The following is an 18,713-nucleotide window of genomic DNA, read 5'->3' as shown; positions in this document are numbered from 1 at the left end:
TTATGAAAATAACCGAGGTGGAACTTCATTTTCTAGTCAAGAAGTGAACAATTTTGTTGGCGAGTTAGAAACCCGAGGGTCCTAGACTGATCTACATGGATTCAGTCCCATGTTTCGGGGGTTAATGACATGGTCAAATCAAGACTCAGGCCATGTTCTCACTTTATGTGTATAAAGAAAGATGCGAATAGAGGCCGAGGAAGGCTACTATTCCATGGACGCTCTCACAGGGATTCGCCCATCTGACCTTTAATAGACTCAGGATTAGGTGACCATATCTGGTGTGCCCACTGATATCCAAACACAGGTAATAGACTAGGAGCAGGCCAACAAATCAACTTAACGGTGCCAAGGAAAACAAAAGCCAGAACTGAGCATGCCGCAGAACCTTGAAGGAGTGGCATGGTCAAGGTTCTTGGGGATGCTGCCAGGTGGCCTTGCTTGGCAGAGCTTCTAAGGACGGAGCTGGCGAAGGATCTGCCCGGCTTCCACCCGTCAGTGTGCCCCGTGTACCTGCCCACTGAGTCCCAGGTGTTGCAATTCCAGGCAGCACGGGAGCAGCAGCTTTGCACTGACCACTTTGGAGGCTCTTTTGAGACTGTATGTCATCAACAGATATGAGAACATGCCGCATAAATGAGATCAGCTGTGGCGCCCGGTCCACTCAGTGTATCCCAGTGTCCTGGCGATGCGATGGGGAAAATGATTGTGACAATGGCGAAGATGAAGAAAACTGTGGTAAGAAGACCAGTGTGCCGTGGCATACCCCAAAGACCCTTGTCCTAAAGAAAGGCGGGCAAGGGATGCTAACATAAGCCCAAAGACACGGTGCCACTGAGTCGCTTTTCAGTGGCTTTGCTGTCTGCTCAGTGTTGGTCCTCCTAAGCACCATAAAACTGTGCAAGGCCTTTTCCTGGTAATTGACCACTGCCTGGTATATGAACCAGGCAGATTGAAGCAAGCAGAGAAGTCATCTTGGTGCTTACATTCAGCCTAGTGCATTTAGTATGGCTTAGTAAGGCAGCGGCTATGTGGGTCTTTTTCTTTTATGACAGTAACTACTTATGGGCCTTCCTTACATTGGCTCAATTAAAACTAGGAAGTGGTGGGGCCAGCAGACACATTCCTAGGGTTCGTTAGATTAGCTTCCTGGGAGAAGTTACGTGAGTGTGATGTAAGCATTTCCACCAACTAGACTCTATGCTTACCTTAGCAGAAAAGCATGACCTAACATGTTGCGAGCAGATACGTAAAGTCTGCCCAACTTTTGTGTCCTATGAAGATTCCTGTCTCTAAATGCTAGCACTGTTTCCTATTCTTTCACGCTTCTGTTCTCAGCGTGTCTAGAATGAAGTGTTCCGTGTTAGAGGCGAGGCCCTGGGGACAATCTCTAGGCTGAAAACAGTTGTGAGTGGTCTTGCAGTCTACCACCCCTTTATAGTGCTTGTCAGCCTGAGTCTCATGAGCTTAACTTCAGGCTGTAGTAGTAGCCAAGGGAGTCCAGGGTCCTGGTAGGTAAAACACTAGTCTGGGGCTCAGGGTCTTGGCAGGTAAAACACTAGTCTGGAGCTCAGGGTCCTTGAAGGTGAAACACTAGTCTGGCTTATACAAGTCTCTTTGTGGGGGCAATACCACTGCACCTAGTCCAATGAGTTTCGTATTCAGTCATAGAATCGAGCTTCAAACATTGCTGTGGCAAGCCCCGGAGCTGCCAAACATTTCCCTCGCAAATATACACTTTGCTTCCCAAGAGAGTCGTGGTCTCCTTTTACCAATTACCGTCAAATTGTGACCTCGGTATGTTTGGTAGGAACTGAAGTCGAAACCTAAACTGGTGACTGTGACTACCTTGTCATCACTAGCATGCAGAGTGGCTAGGCTGTGATTCTGATCCTAGCAGTGACAAAAAAAAAAAAAAAACCCTGAAAATTATTAAGATGCTATTCCTAATATTTATTTAAAGCATCCAAAAGAAAGGAACCATGTAGAACGTTCTTTGGTTTGTTTCTTTTTGGATAGAGCCTGAATACCCATTATACCTTGCCCATATATGGCTGATGCATCGTCTCAGCCAGTGATGTGATTTGGGCTGGCATACAGTAGGTTGGTCTAGGTATGACTCTGCCTTCCAAAATGAAGTCCCTGATGTCAGCTTATGCTATTGATCACTGTCCCTTTAAGTGTCAGTTGTGGTTCTCATCTTAAATTAGTTTCTAGCCTTCTATTGTTTTCTCGGTCCTTTATTTCTGCTGTTATACATAGTATGGCTGCATCTTATTTTTATACTGTGAAACCGTTTTGTCGTCTCTCAGAAACTCGTTCTCAATAGAACAGCACTATAGCCTTCAAGTTAGAGAGCTAAAATTCATCATCAAATATCAATATATCATTGGATGTGGTGATGAGAGTCTCGTATTAAAACAAGGATGCTGATGCACTTTCAATGGGACGTCTTCCCTCTAACAGGCAACATAACCTGTAGCGCTGATGAGTTCACTTGCTCCAGCGGCCGCTGCGTCTCCAGGAACTTTGTGTGCAATGGCCAGGATGACTGCGACGACGGCAGTGATGAACTGGACTGCGCACCGCCGACCTGTGGGGCCCACGAGTTCCAGTGCAGCACCTCTTCCTGCATCCCCCTCAGCTGGGTGTGCGATGATGACGCGGACTGCTCCGACCAGTCAGACGAGTCTCTCGAACAGTGCGGCCGGCAGCCCGCCATGCATGCGAGATGTCCTGCCAGTGAGATCCAGTGTGGCTCTGGTGAATGCATTCACAAAAAGTGGCGGTGTGACGGAGATCCCGACTGCAAGGACGGCAGTGACGAGGTCAACTGCCGTAAGTAACCTTCCAGTTCTCTTCCGTGTACTGACCGGGGGACCATTTTGGCTGGCTTCATTCCATCGCCTTACCTCCTTCCATAGCTTCTCGAACCTGCAGACCTGACCAATTTGAATGTGAAGATGGTAGCTGTATCCATGGCAGCAGGCAGTGCAATGGCATCCGGGACTGTGTGGATGGCTCTGATGAAGTCAACTGCAAAAACGGTGAGGTTCTCTGCATGGCGTTCAGGTAGAACCATTGGTGCCCTGGTCAGCCCAACCATGGAACTTCTCTCCTGTGTTTGGCCTTATAGTCAATCAGTGCTTGGGCCCTGGAAAGTTCAAGTGCAGAAGTGGCGAATGCATAGACATCAGCAAAGTGTGTGACCAGGAGCAGGACTGCAGGGACTGGAGCGATGAACCCCTGAAGGAGTGCAGTAAGTGAGGGGCTTGCCTGAGGCCAGAGCTGGGGCATTCCGTTCAGTCTGTCAGAACTAATGCTGTTTAGACCCTGCTGGATGCCCCATTGAACTCAGAATGAACTAAAATTTCATGTAAGCTTGACAATAAAGTGTTATGATATGGGATTCTAGCCAATGACAAACTGATTTGGAGTTTAGAAAGATGACTAAAAATAATAGCAAACTAGGTAAATCCTGCATAACTAGCTGGTAGCCTACCATCCGACCTGAAATGTTTATCTATGAAGCAAATACTCAGATCTTAGCAAGGTCATCAGCAGTGGTCTGAGTTTACAAGTGAATAAGATGAATATCAGCTAAGAATAAGACGCCATTCTAATTTGGACTCTGGGTTATAAAACGGAAAAGAAAACAAGCAATTGAAACTGGGAGGAAGATGTTTGTGCAGCATCTTAGAGCGTTGGATGGCGTATGGGATGAGAGATATGATCAAAATGCATTGTCTCTGTATGTGGAAGTCTCAAAGACTTCCATAAATCTAAAATATTATATTAAAAACAAAGAATTAGCTTCCAGGTGACTTTTGCTCCCCTTTTATTCCAGATGTCAATGAATGCTTGGTCAATAACGGTGGCTGCTCTCATATCTGCAAAGACCTAGTCATAGGCTATGAATGTGACTGTGCCGCTGGGTTTGAACTGATAGATAGGAAAACCTGTGGAGGTGAGTTGAAGCCAACAGTCTGGCCCCAGAGGACATGGGAAAGGGCAACAGGCACCGGGTGAGGCCCCAGAACAGCAAGGCTAATTCTGATTTCCCTCCTAGATATCGACGAATGCCAAAATCCAGGGATCTGCAGCCAAATTTGTATCAACTTAAAAGGTGGCTACAAGTGTGAATGTAGTCGTGGCTATCAAATGGATCTTGCCACTGGTGTGTGCAAGGCAGTAGGTAAATGGACGCAGGCTGGTGTTGCTCTGGGATGGTTATGAGTTAGTGATTCCACAAGGGACGTCCGGTGACTGGGACAGTCAACCTACACCTAAAGTCATACCCCAGATTAGTGCTACCAAACTCCGTGTGCAGCAGGCTCACCTTCACGTGCATGGGCCTTGGTCTTTCCTTTTGCACAGGATACTAGGACTAGTTGCCATATTTGCTTCCTTTCTGCTTCTGAAACTGCATATTGTAGGCAAATGGCTCGCTTATCAGCCACCCGACTGCTGGATGCTATAACCCCAGGACTGCCTTCCTAAATAAGACATAAGTACTTACAGCTCCAGGGGGCTTGAACTCCAGGCTGAGGATAAATGAGATGCTCAGCAGGATCTTCAGACATGGTCCTCTGTGGAGAGATGACTTAGGAGATCTTGCTTTACAGCAAAATTAAATCAACCTGGCTTATGTCTTATAGGCAAAGAGCCAAGTCTGATCTTCACTAATCGGAGAGACATCAGGAAGATTGGCCTAGAGAGGAAGGAATACATCCAGCTTGTAGAACAACTAAGAAACACAGTGGCTCTCGATGCTGACATTGCAGCTCAGAAGCTATTTTGGGCTGATCTCAGCCAAAAGGCTATCTTCAGGTAACTTTCACTTGCATTCCTGACATCTGGACACCTAAGTCTCTGTCTTTGGGCCTGTGGAAAGGATTGGGGTAGGGGGTGGGGCTTCTCCTGTCTCTAGCTCCCGTCTACCATCTAGTTAGTTGGGATTATAAACCCCACATTGTTATTAAGTTACCATAAACAGTTATTTAGGGATGAATCATTGGCCATGAAGGAAAAGGATCTGAATTCCTCATATTTTCTCCACCTATAGTTGTGAACTGTCTTCTCTTGCTACAAATAGAAAAGATGGTAGTAGCTTTTGCTCACTGGAAACTGTAGAGCTGGGGTGATGGCTGGTGAATCAAATGGTTTTCTTCCAATTTTGCTGGGCTTGCACCTAGAATACATCGCCACAACTAGATAGGCTACAATTTTCCATCCCCAAGCAACATGGCTGAATAACTTCGGCGGTGAGCTATGGGGTTCCTAGAGTCTCCCCGAGTAAAGGCCTAGACCATTTTATAAGCAGAAAGTCCAATCTTCAGGGTCCAATGGTGACAACTTTTAAATTTCTTGTGACCTATTCTGTTTCAGTGCCTCAATTGATGACAAGGTTGGTAGACATTTTAAAATGATCGACAATGTCTATAATCCTGCAGCCATTGCTGTTGATTGGGTGTACAAGACCATCTACTGGACTGATGCGGCTTCTAAGACTATTTCCGTAGCTACCCTAGACGGAGCCAAGAGGAAGTTCCTGTTTAACACTGACTTGCGAGAGCCTGCCTCCATAGCTGTGGACCCATTGTCTGGGTTCGTATTCTATGTTTTCCTTCGCTTAACCTTTTGAGTGCTACGCTTTTCTAGCATCCTAAGAGTGCCCAGGAACAGAATTATCTGGTTCAAGACATCAATGCCAGTATTCGTTGTTCAGCCCCTCCCACTTTTCCCTTAATTCCAACAGCTAATTCCCTTTTTTCTCTTATCTCTTGTCTCCATTCTCTCTCTCTCTCTCTCTTTCTCTCTCTCTCTCTCTCTCTCTCTCTCTCACACACACACACACACACATACACACACACACACACACAAATAAACAATTTATTACCTCTATAAAATCTAGGATCTACAAGTAGGAAAAAAAATGTGATATTTGTTGTTGGAATCTTACTATACCTAATATGATCACCTCCAGTTGCCTCCATTTTCCTGAAAATAACATAATTTCCTTCTTCTTTACGACTAAATAAAACTTCATTGTATACATGATGAACTTGAATGAAAATACCTTCTTGAATCCAATCACAATACATAATGTATACTAATAAAAAGAAAAATGTTGTGAGTGACCAAATACAGAGCAGTCCTGGGGCAGCCCGTGTTTATGATGTGCCTCCCAATCTCCTGATTGTCCAGCTGCAGTCAACACTAGTGATACTTTTGATTCATGTATGACATACAGCAAAAAGTGATGTCCAAATTCTTTGCCCATCCAGCTTCTGCACAAATGTGTGTGTGTATGTGAGGGGGGGGGAGGGAGGGATGGAGGGAGGGAGAGAGAGAGAGAGAGAGAGAGAGAGAGAGAGAACAGTTTGCTGGGTTGGTTAGGTCTGGGTAATCAGATCTCGGGCTCAAGGAAAATACTGGTGTTGGCATAACACTCTTCCCTCAAGATTCCATCTAAAACTGCATGCAAATTGTGTGAAAGTTCAACTGAAAGGACCAGACTTTTGTCAAAAATTTCCCTGGGGCAGGCAGCTTCGAAAAAGTCAACTGTAGTCATCACAACTATCCCTGTGAAATATCATTAGAGCATCATCACCAAGCTCCTCTTTTAGAGCTTACGGAAAATACTTCCTTCATGGATCCAAATAAATGTGCCTTTAGAAAGGAATATCCAGTCTTGGTACTTTGGGCTGAGACTTATACATCAGCTCAAAACAGACTAACACAGTTATAACTTGGAGATGATATTATTGTCTCCTGGAGTCCTGAGGAGTAGACCTGAGCCTCACACAGGGTAAGGCAAGTATTCTTTCACTGAGCTACAGCTCCAATCCTTGTGCATCCTCACCGTTCAGTTCCATATACTCAGAACAGAATTAGAGCCTCAAGCACCAGCATTTATCTTGAGAGCCTCAAGTTCAAGAGTTTTCTGTGCTCTCTTTAAGTTTTGGATTTAAGCCACAGCTTTCTTCTCAGTCACTAAGGCACGTTTCTGATTTAACTCTTCCCAGCTTTGTTTACTGGTCTGACTGGGGCGAACCAGCTAAAATAGAAAAAGCGGGGATGAATGGCTTTGATAGGCGTCCACTTGTGACTGAGGACATCCAATGGCCTAATGGAATTACACTCGGTACGTATGACCTTCCTCCTCCCTCACTAGCTAACTCCCTTCATTGAGTTTAAACGGATGTCCACTCTAAGTTTGAGGCGATACTTCTAGTTCTATCCATGGCCAGAGAGAAAGGCTGAGAAAACATGGTGGACTTCACAAATTACGGGTGCCAGAATGGCTGGCTTGTCACCTAGTTGGTCTAATATGCAATGGCAACTCAGTGAATCTTGGATCTTTGGGGTTTTTCATATGGAACACAACAGGCATGGGTGCCTTTGCCTTTTCTGGGTAATAACTTGTAACCATTTCCTTCTGAGTTATCTGGGAAGAAGTGCAAATACAGAGCCTTTTTTCAAAAACACTTTCTATAACGTATCTTGTGTCAATGACTTTGAGAGTCTTAGAAATCCCATTGGCCCCTGTAGAGGGAATACAGTTACAGGTTCTATTGCTGGCTTCACAAGTATTATGGTGTCCCCATTAAAAGCTTCTGATGAAGAAAAAAAAAACACAAAACAGAATAGATTCTTTGGATTTTGTTTGTTTGTTTTTCGAGACATGGTTTCTCTGTAGCTTTGGAGCCTATCCTGGAGATAGCTCTTGTAGACCAGGCTGGCCTCGAACTCATAGAGATCTGCCTGCCTCTGCCTCCCAAGCACTGGGATTAAAGGCATGCGCCACCACAGCTCATACCATGTCAATTGTTTTCCTGCTAGACCTTGTCAAAAGTCGCCTCTACTGGCTCGATTCCAAGTTGCATATGCTGTCTAGTGTGGACTTGGATGGCCAAGATCGTAGGATAGTGCTCAAGTCTCTGGAGTTCCTAGCTCATCCTCTTGCGCTCACCATATTTGAGGTAAGACATGTGCCTAACATGGAAGCAAACACTTTTAGAACAGGTGTGTGGGAAGAGGAAGGAACAGTAGACAACTGAAAATTTTCTACCTAAAGACTGGTACACATTAGATACTAAGCCCTCAAAGAACTTTATGAAACCTGAACTTGCTTCGCATACCCTTCGTACTCAATATCCTGGAGAATCATTCAATAACCTCATCCCATTAAATGATGAGTAAAACATATTAGAACTTGATTTGTGTCAATATTGGATGTACATGCTAATTGTTGGGGTTCTGTTTTAGGATCGTGTCTACTGGATAGATGGAGAAAATGAAGCAGTGTACGGTGCCAATAAATTCACTGGGTCAGAGCTGGCTACCCTAGTCAACAACCTCAATGATGCCCAAGACATCATTGTCTACCATGAACTTGTTCAGCCAGCAGGTAACATGAACAAACCCACTCCTTAAGGACCACACCAAAGGAGTAGTATGATCTAGAACCTACTACCTACTAGCTCCTTAGCTACTCAACTTCCTTTAAAATGGAGCCTTTGTCCTCGTGAGTCCTGACCAAACTCTGCACTTGATGTCTGATATCTCGTTCCAGCCATCTTGGAGAAATGGCTTCAGAGTCAGCTCTTAGCTCTTTTCAGTCCTCACTGTCAACAGCTTTCATTTTGATTTCTTCTGGGTTCCCCTTGCTAAGCCTAAGGCAGCAGCTTCTTCAGTGGCTTTCAAGCCATAGCTACATCTTAGGGATAGTTTTCTAGGTAGCAAAGCACCGCAAATCAAGTGCCTTAAACAACAGAAACTTATACCTATCACAATTCTGGAAACTAAAAGTCCAAAGTCAAGGTGTTGGTAAGTTGGTTCCTGTTGGGGACTTGAGGGAAGGCTCTATGCCAGACCTCTCTTCTTGGCTTATAGATGGCCATTTCCCTGTGTCTAGTCACACCTTTTTTTGATACATGCTTGTGCCCATACTTCATCTTCTGAGGACACTTGACACTTGGGGTTAAGACCTACCCTAACGACCTCACCTAACTTGATTACCTCTGTCAATACCATATCTGCAAATAAGAGCGCTTTCTAAGAATTAGCAGTTAGGAATTCAGTGTGAAAATTTTATAGAGAGACATAACCTATCATAGCTATTCTCCTCCATGACACATCTTATACAGGATTCAACAAATCATCAGACATATCTAGTCATCTTTTCTCTTGCCCAGGACACTGGCTCATCCATCTAACGAGAACCTCGCACCTCCCTGTGGCTGAGTTCCCTTTCACTTTGTAGGAGTTAGTCAGTATAAAGCCAGGAAAATGTGACTAGCCTCCCTCCTTCTGATTCCTCACCTCCTTTCACACCGACCTATGGAAGATACAAGTCTTACTTCACTTCCAAGAAACCTCTGACTCTGGTATCTTCAGAGGGTGCTTCCAGTACAATGATTGACACTCATTCAACATCAGTGATACACATTCTTCACCGATGTTGCTCTCACTTGAGGGACTAACAGAATAGGCAAATTTAGCTCCATGGGAGTGTAGACGGTTAATACCGCAATGCCTATTTTCAAGAACCTTTCTCCTTCCTGACTAGGTAAAAACTGGTGTGAAGAAGATACAGAGAATGGAGGATGCGAATACCTCTGCCTGCCAGCACCACAGATCAGTGACCACTCTCCGAAATATACCTGTTCCTGTCCCAATGGGTACAGTCTCGGGGAAAACGGACGAGAGTGCCAAAGTAAGGCTTTCTGCGTTTCAACTACAACCAAGACATAAAACAAACACTATAAGCCACCAGCTACGACAATTTGTCGGCATTTGAGAAATTCAGGTGTAGCTAACTTTTTTTTTTTTTTGGCTTTTTGAGACAGGGTTTCTCTGTAGCTTTGGTGCCTGTCCTGGAACTAGCTCTTGTAGACCAGGCTGACCTCGAACTCCCAGAGATCCGCCTACCTCTGCCTCCCGAGTGCTGGGATTAAAGGCGTGCACCACCACCGCCCAGCCTGTAGCTAACTTTTGAAATAGATTACAGAATACTAGGTGTTATTGTTGTGTGGCAGGCATTCACTATCAGTACTTTGAGCTGACATTTCAACATCAGATGAGTTTGTCAGTGACTGGTGTCAATGTGCCACACACTAACTAGTTTGTACCCGTCGCTCTGTAACCTGAGCTAGTCAGTTTTCAGGTAAAGTCCTCCACAGAGGGCAGAATGAATGCAATGAAGACATTTGAGGAAGGAGGCCACAGTTGCAGGATACTTACTGACCTCAGTTGATGACATAAATTTAAGCTCTCAGATAGTCTGAGCTTGAATTTTAATATTTTGTTCTCAGCTTCTGATTAATCAGCGAGCTGATTGCAAACAAGGCGCTCACATAGTGATTTCTTAGCATCATTCTGCGCCATACTGGGCACCTACTCAGTTTGCTGAGAAAATAGGTGCAAGCCCACGGGATCTGCATAGCACACCAGAGCATTTTTGAGAATATCTGTGGCCATTCAGGAGCCTGGGGTTGGCTGAGAGGTGTTTCATATGGCTGTGAATCTTTATGAGTTGTCAACTTCCACATGCTGATTGCTCTGCCCAAAGTTTCATACATCTCTGGGTTTTGCTTGGAACTGGCTATTTCTCTCCATGCAGATACATCCACTTCACAGATGAGTTCTGCAATGGGTTGTCTCTTTCACCTGGAGTTAAAATAACCTTTCATCACAATGTGTCTGGACTATGCAGCCAGCCACACAGGAACCTTAGCCTTAACCAGGTTCTTGATTTTTATAATCCAGGTCCTTCAACTCCTGTGACTTACAGTGAGACAAAAGATATCAACACAACAGACATTCTGCGTACTAGTGGACTGGTTCCTGGAGGTATTGGATCCAGTACTGCAAACTGTTAATCTCAACTAACTGCCACTTAAATAATTAATGCAACATTTAACTGCTGGTTCTGCCCCAACTGGCTACTTGTGCCTAAAGTCCAAAGATTTCAGAACCTGTGTATCCTGGATTTCTCTGACTTAATTAAACCTGTTGGTGAAATGGCCATGTAACTCAAATAATTCTAATCCCAAGTTCTTCTGGTTTGGAATTATAGTGGATACTAGACCTCAATATTAGCTACAAAGGTATAAGGATCTCTACCTAAGGGGTAGATTTCTAAGTCTTAATTCAAGTCCTGACAGACTGATTCCTTGTATGTCCTTGTAGAGATCAACGTGACCACAGCAGTATCAGAGGTCAGTGTTCCTCCGAAAGGAACTTCAGCTGCCTGGGCCATCCTCCCTCTCTGTAAGTAAATTTGCTTCTTCTATAGACCTGATAGACAGTTCTAGGTCCTCTACAGCCACCTCCCTGTGCCCTCTTATGCTGTCATAACACACGGGACAGTGAATTGCATTCACTTCCTCATCTGACTGGTACCCACCCTTCGGCAGTATCTTTCACATGCAATGGACTCCGTGAATATTCACCAGTTGCCTCAGAGGTCTTACTGCTTCCTGTGCTGAGCTTGCTAGCCTTGCTTACCCCTGCACACAGCAAGTCACGTTAGCAAGAGTTTTTTCTAACCCCATTAGTTGTATTCAGAAGCAGGAAAGCAAAGAGACAGATGCATTTTTGAAAAAGATGTAAAATTCAAAAAAAAAAGTAAGTTGGAGGGGTTGTTGGTTGGTGTGTGTGTGTGTGTGTGTGTGTGTGTGTGTGCACGCGCACGTGCACACATGTGTGTTTTCAAGACAAAGTTTCTTTGTGTAGCCCTGGAACTAGCTCTGTAGACCAGGCTGGCCTCGAATTCACAGAGATTTACCTGCCTCTGCCTCTGCCTCTGAGTGCTGGGATTAAAGGCGTGCACCACCACTGTCCAGCCATAAAGGATAAATTTATAGTGATTAAAGATTTTTAAACTCAGGGGAAAGGACCTCTAAAGCCACCTTCAGGCATGTAAATTGTAAGGCATTTTGTTTGACTTAGCTTACTGGTTTCCCAGGACCACTTGACTAACACTTTAAAGTGTTCTATAATTTTCCTTGTTTGGGCCGAGGTTTGGGATTCGGGACTCAGCATATGCCTGGGTATGGAATAAAAAAAATATTCACAGAACCACTGGGCTGAACGTATTTGAAAATTTTGTCTCATCTGTATTCCAACTTCCAGTTATCCAAGCTCCTGAAAATGGAACTTTTATTAATGTCAATTCCCATAGATCAATGACTATTAGACTTCTGATTTTTTTTTTCAGTGCTCTTGGTGATGGCAGCAGTCGGGGGCTACTTGATGTGGCGGAATTGGCAACATAAAAACATGAAAAGCATGAACTTTGACAATCCTGTGTACTTAAAGACCACTGAAGAGGACCTCTCAATAGACATTGGTAGACACAGTGCTTCTGTTGGACACACGTACCCAGCAGTAAGTCTGCTTTGTCTGTAATCACTGTGTCTTGACATGAGTCTCTTCAAAGGAGACCAGAACCTCTCACTATGAGTACCTGGGCTGAGAAGGATCATGGCATCCCCAGATGATCCTTTATCCACTGGCAGTGTGTTAGATGCTGGGTGTCTGGCCCGCTAACACAGTCAGTTGGTAAGCATCTTGCCCACAGAGGAAGGCAGGTGAGTCCTATTTGCCATTATTTTAGATTACGAAAATGACATGGAAAGAGCAGTATGAACCAACTGGCTTGTTTTTGAACTTCAGTTCCTTGCCTAGTGGATAGCTAAAGATAAATCAGTGTGGGCATGTGAGGATTGTGTATAGGGAGTTGACCGAAAGTCAATAACGTGAGTAAGACTCAATTAGCCGAAAGTACTAAAAATGCATGCCTTAGAGAGTTGTTCCATCCCACCCCGGAGAGCCAGCTTTCCACGGGAGCAGCAACTGCAATCACGTGTTCCTCCCCACGGAACCCAAGTACATATCCAGCCTCCACTTCAGGACCATGCTGAATAAAACATGCTGAACGGGAACACTGCCCTTGCAAGTTCCACAGTGGAACTTGGAACAGTGTTCATTTCACATTCTGTGTCTTTTCACATTTGTTCCCAAGGTTTGCACAGTTTGCTTGTTTGCTTCTCCTAGCAAGCAGGTATAGGTTATGTAGCCCTTATATGAAATACTTGGTGCCAGAAGTGTTCAGGGTTGGGGATTTATTTTTAGGGAGCATGGAATTTGGAGATTTTTACATACACAAAAAGTCTGAACACAAAATCCATTCATTTCATGTGTTCTTATACACATATTCTAGGTTGCTTTACATAATATTTTAATGTGTGTTCATTTTGACCACAACCAGTACCATTAAGGTAAGAGGTGGAGTTTTCTAGAGTATCATGGTGGTACTCAGAAAATTCCAGATTTAGGAGCCCTTTGGGGTTCCAGATTTTCAGGTTGGGAACAGAAATCCAATTCATGTGTCTGGCCTCCATTTCTTTGGGTCTGTGAATGGTCAGCTCAAAGTCCACTCCGTAGAGCTGCTCACAGTGAGTAACCACCAAGCCAAGCTCACCTCAACCTTTTTCTCCTCCGCAGATATCAGTTGTAAGCACAGATGATGATCTGGCTTGACCGCTGAGATCTAAACCAATAACACCCCACTCCAGAACGGTAACCGAGCCAGCGCTGAAGTCTCCTTTCTTCCTCCCATCCGGAAGAACATCAAGATATCTTTCTGGGAATCAAGTTTGTGTACTTGGTCATTTTTATATTACTTTTGTAAATATTCCTGGCCACATACTACTTCAGCTTTGGATGTGGTTACCAAGTATGTGTAACCCTTGAATCTCTAGACAGTATTGCCATCTCTGGCCACGTATGCACTTTCTCGAGAAAGCCATATTCCAGCCACGAACCTTGTGCGGTAGCGACGCCCACCTGTACATACATTGTATAGGCCACCTGTACATATCCCAGAGAACAATCACTATTCTTAAGCACTTTGAAGATATTTCTATGTAAATTATTGTAAACTTTTTCAATGGTTGGGACAATGGCAATAGGATAAAACGGGTTACAAAGATGAAATTGCCAAAAAAAATTTGTAAACTAATTTTGTACGTATGAATGAAATCTTTGACCTCTGTGGAGGTTTGCAAAGACTGACTTCAAACTACTGTACATTTTTTTCAAGTGCTAAAAAAATTAAACCACACAGCTTAATCATGGTTTTGATTATTCCTCTAAGATGGTCTAGGAACAGCCTGTGTATCACCAAATGTTCTAGATATCTAAGCTATAGCTCTGGGTGTTGTACACCCAAAACTGGGCTAGTATCTTTTATAACCAAGTCCTAACTAAAGAAATTGGTACCATTTGATATTTGTTCCCCCAAATTTATCACCCTTCCTTCCTTCCTTCCTTCCTTCCTTCCTTCCTTCTTTGCTGGACTCAAGACTGTAATTCTCCTGCCTCAGCTTCCCAACTTCTAATATTACATGTCTCATGTTTGGACCACTACACCCAGCCAACATATTTATTTCCTAAAAAACACTGTCTTCCCAGAATTCCTTTTGCTCACAGAAGATTCCTTTTCCCCCTCCTTTTCACATTGATCTAGCAATATATGCTAAGATTTCCACAAGTTCTCATGTTTTGTTGTTCATGTTCTGTCATAATTTGTAGGTCAGTCAAAGACAAGTGCCTTCTACGGCATAGGGAAGGATTTGTTCTTACAAGAGTCTGACTTGTCCTACTGTGAAGATGGGTAGGAAGGATGCTAGGCAACGTTGTTGTTGAACAGTCTAGGTTGTGGTTCTCAGCATGCCCTGGGAACAGCAATAGTGGCTGCTAGGAACTTAGCAGAAATGAATATTCTTGGGCCCCACTCAAAACCTACTTAATCAAAAGCCCCAGTAACGGGGACCAGGAAACTGAGTCTTCACAAACTCTTCATGTAGTTCTGATATAACTGCAAGTTGGATAAAAACTATTCTAATGAGGCTTTATGGAGAATATAATTGTAACATAGTCCACACTATGTTGTCAGCCTATGACATCGCACATATGGGGATGTTCTTCCTATAGGGCATTTGTGGAACTTTGAAGATAAGGAGCTGGAGGTGGGAAAGTAGAACCATGTCAAGGGGGGAGTTTTGTGAGTTTGCCATCATGTCCTTACTCTGAAGTCTCCAGATGCCTAAAAGTAAGAAGATGCGTGGCTTAAAGCCCAGACAAGATGCTTTGATAACTCTACTGTGAGATGGGCACTGTAGAAAGGGCACTGATTCCTTGGGGATGAAATGGCTGAACAAGCATCTAAAACAAACAAGGTCATTTCATTTTTATAAACCCAACATTAGCTAGAACTCACTGTGTTTTAAAAGGCATTTCATTTTTAAAAAATGAAGTGCTTAAATATTGGTAGAGCATTGTTCAGTATTGCTAGGGTAGCTAGTCATCTGGCAAGACTGCTAATTGGGCCAGAGGACAATAGTTCACAAGGGATGAGAACCCCGACCTTTACCGCCCAAACAAGATCTTAACAACTGTATGTGAGCTGGGTTGACCTCAGCTGGCTGCACCTCTAGAGTTTAATGTAGTGGATAATTAATTAAGAGGTGAAATCTGAAACATCAAATTCTTAGAAAGGATATTTATAATTAAACCAGCCTGTCACATGAGGCTGCAGTGAATGGAACCCCAAGGGACTTGAGGAATATCTGCAAAGGATAGACAAATCAACAGATTTGTGGACCCCAGTTAAAAAAAAGTCCAGTCAAGTCTCAGAGTCCAAAATTTTAAGAGGTTGTTGCAAGCTACATGCTTTTTGGGCAGAAGCAGACCTAGAAGATTAGCAGTTCCCTTAGGATATTCTAACAGCTACTTTGAAAATTTGGCATCAAATCTAAGCCTTTGGATCTGGATAAATAGGGGCAAAAATAATTCTTTGAGGCTTCAACTACGGCACGTACCTTGGTTCCAGACATCCCTTTTAAGAAATGAGCGGGCAGGTTTTAAATAGCACAGTTAAAGGAATCACTTTTCAGCTGGGAACACTGCAGAAAGCTGAGACCCGCCTACTGTCTAGCTTTTAAGTTCACCCCAACCCAAAGATGCTGGTGGGCTTCCCATGTATCATGTAGTTGAACAGAATTGATTTCCTAGCGTGCTTACCTAGCAAAGTCTCTCCTACTGGAACAGTATATCCCCTTAAGCCCAAATGAATGTCATGCTTCTTTCTTTCACTTGTGGCAAAACAAACATATTTATAAAAAAAATAAATCACAGACCCTTTTGCTTCCTTAGGTTCAAGAACAGAACAAAATGCTACTCCTGATCCAGAACTTTGAGCCTTTTGTTTCTAAAGCCAGTGTTTCACCCTCTTTGGGGAGACTGAAAAAATGTGTCCCCTATATCAGTCATATTCTAGATCCTTAAACTGGGCAAATTCCTGAAATGGAGAAAGGTCTGCAAAGGTGTCTCAATTTCAAGGAGAAAGGAGATGGCTTGGAAGATGGGGCGGTCATTGTTGGGGTAGTTTCCTGCTGTTGCTTGTTTGTTCACAGAGGTTCCAGCTCACAAGAGCTTCATGGAAGAATAACAACCACCATTTCTGCATGAATCTCACTCCCATCCACCTTCAGCAATGAAAAGCTGAATGTAAGTTAGTAAGGAGTCCTGGATGGAGGTTTGTGATCACGTGTGCCATCTCATACGGTGTCACTCCAGTCTGTAATTGTGTTTCTGAACCTGGTTCGTCCGAGAAACAGGAATGAAGTGGGACCAGAGACCTCGAGGCCATTTCAGCCTCCCTATGTGTGTGTGTGTGAACCCTGGGACAAGAGTGAGACAGGGAGCCTGGGGGATGTGGGCTTGACAGGAGCTCTGGGATATCTCAAGAATAGCTTTTTTCTTGGCTGTGCTAAGTGAGATGGCAGCTGGGTGGCTATGTATAGGGTTCTCCACATTATGTCAATAGCACACACTTCTCTGTCCTGGGTGTGCTGGCCTGGGCAAGTCACTAAGCATCTCTGTGATATGGAAATGACAGGGACACACTGGGACAAAGGGATGCATACAGCAGTGGAGCCTGAGAGCTCAGCATCATGCCTGGCATCTGGTGTCCTTTGGCAAACACCCAGACTATCACTGTCAGTATGTGTTGGTCCACAGCCTGAGAACTGGTAAGGGACTTTACCCAGTGAGCCTTTCGGACAGCTTCACTCATGGAGTAACAAGAGCCTTTCACCTGGAATAGTTCTTCCCCATCATACCGAAGTCTGAGTTTCAGGAAGGATTTCATCTCCGACAGGTGAAAAGCCTTAAAGGACCATATGGTGTCAAACTCAGACTCATAGCTGGTTTGTGTCTGCCTCGGCCTTTGACTGCTTCTCCTAGGACATGGAACACATATTGGCACCTGCGGAGTCTTTAAGTGGCTGTCTAAGAGTTTTTAATGACCCTTCAGTTCCTACCATATGCTTAATGTTGTGCTAAGTAAGTGTTTTCTCATCTTATTAGATCCTCACAGTAACCCTAATAGGCAAGTATCTTCGTTTTGCAGATGTGGAAAGCTAAGGTCATAAACCATGTTCCAAACTAAATAAGCTTACAGCCATGGTCGCGGGGGAGGGTGGTGTCCTGTGCAAATGTTAAGCTGGATATCACATTGTATGTTTGCTGAGTCTCCCTTCCTACGGATGTCTTCATTTTCTCAGCTGCTTTAGACTTCCCATTCAGCACGATGGTGCACAGAACTATAAAGCTGGCATGGTACCATGTATATAAGTCGGTTAAGACACACCTTCAAGATGCTAGACTTGGTAGTAGCCATCAGGAGATAGCTTTGAAGGAAAAGATCCAGATTCCCTACAGGAACTTGGAGATGTCATGTCCTTCTCTAGCAGAGAATACTAGGACAAACAAGCTACCACCCAGGAATTCTCAGTTTCTGAGGCAGCCAAGTGGAGAGTACACCAGAGAAGACGGGGGGGGGGGGGGGGGGGGGGGGCACAGAATGCTGGTGCTGTGACTTCCCAACTGCTCCCAAGTGTTCTAGAATCTGCCCTAACACCCGGCTCTTTCTCAATTTACATGTACCCTTGGGGAGAAGAGAATGTTTTTGAACAAAATGACTGGCTTTCACAAAACTGTCTCGCCTTTTTTCAACATCACACTTGATACTAAAAATATGATTTAGGAGCGTGTGACGCCTCGGGAGGCCCACGCGCACGACCTGACCACTGCCTTAGGATGGTCACTGTTGCCGAGGCACACATTGGAACGCGTCCAGTCCCTGCTGACCTGTAGATAATTATTTTTCTCTAAATGAACTGTACATTTATCGTCAATAAAAATTTATTTTTGAGATAACTGTTGCAAGTCCATTTTTTCTAGAGATCTTTTCAGAAAATATTTGCTTAAATATTCCTTCTCGCTCAGCTGAATAACTAAGAATGACTCAACTGCCCTTTAAGGAAAACACTCAGAATCACCCAGACCTGAAAGGGTCAGGCTAGATGACCCCTCTCTTGCCACACTGAGAAGGACAGTAGGGCCTCAGTACAAGTGACGGCGTGTTAGGTACCTCCTCACCCCCCACCCCCCATCCCTGTCCCTCTTTCCATGAAAGAAACAAAGTCAAAGCCATGTTCCAAAATAGTAACGAACAGCCCTTCCCTCTGAGGATGGCTAGACCAGGCTGCACGTGCCTACAGGGACGATGCTCTAGGATGGCGGATAAAACAGGCATTGACAAGCAGGGGAAACCATTCTTGCATTTTCTGCCTCCT

At 44.2% G+C, this 18,713-nt stretch overlaps 1 protein-coding gene across 6 annotated transcripts in view; it reads left to right on the top strand.

Annotated features, from left to right (window-relative positions):
• Vldlr (very low density lipoprotein receptor) overlaps positions 1-17,921 on the top strand; it is a 38,771-nt gene extending 20,850 nt beyond the window's left edge. For 2 of the 6 annotated variants that reach the window (XM_041660973.1, XM_041660972.1), the window contains 16 exons: positions 616-738; positions 2,467-2,838; positions 2,925-3,047; positions 3,137-3,259; positions 3,848-3,967; positions 4,070-4,195; positions 4,659-4,830; positions 5,389-5,607; positions 7,029-7,147; positions 7,846-7,985; positions 8,272-8,413; positions 9,575-9,721; positions 10,774-10,857; positions 11,197-11,277; positions 12,227-12,396; positions 13,516-17,921. In XM_041660973.1, coding sequence (XP_041516907.1) covers positions 616-738; positions 2,467-2,838; positions 2,925-3,047; positions 3,137-3,259; positions 3,848-3,967; positions 4,070-4,195; positions 4,659-4,830; positions 5,389-5,607; positions 7,029-7,147; positions 7,846-7,985; positions 8,272-8,413; positions 9,575-9,721; positions 10,774-10,857; positions 11,197-11,277; positions 12,227-12,396; positions 13,516-13,551 — 2,297 coding nt within the window. In that variant the 3' untranslated portion in view covers positions 13,552-17,921. The remainder of the gene's footprint in view (positions 1-615; positions 739-2,466; positions 2,839-2,924; positions 3,048-3,136; positions 3,260-3,847; positions 3,968-4,069; positions 4,196-4,658; positions 4,831-5,388; positions 5,608-7,028; positions 7,148-7,845; positions 7,986-8,271; positions 8,414-9,574; positions 9,722-10,773; positions 10,858-11,196; positions 11,278-12,226; positions 12,397-13,515) is intronic. The other 4 variants (XM_041660974.1, XM_041660976.1, XM_041660975.1 and 1 more) reach the window with 4 other exon arrangements.
• The last annotated feature ends 792 nt before the right edge of the window (positions 17,922-18,713 follow it).

The sequence above is a fragment of the Microtus oregoni genome, unplaced genomic scaffold (genome assembly GCF_018167655.1).
Source record: "Microtus oregoni isolate MIOR12 unplaced genomic scaffold, Mior012 000012F_ref0000307, whole genome shotgun sequence".
In the NCBI taxonomy this organism is placed as follows: domain Eukaryota; kingdom Metazoa; phylum Chordata; class Mammalia; order Rodentia; family Cricetidae; genus Microtus; species Microtus oregoni.
This window is presented reverse-complemented; position numbering and strand designations above follow the sequence as displayed.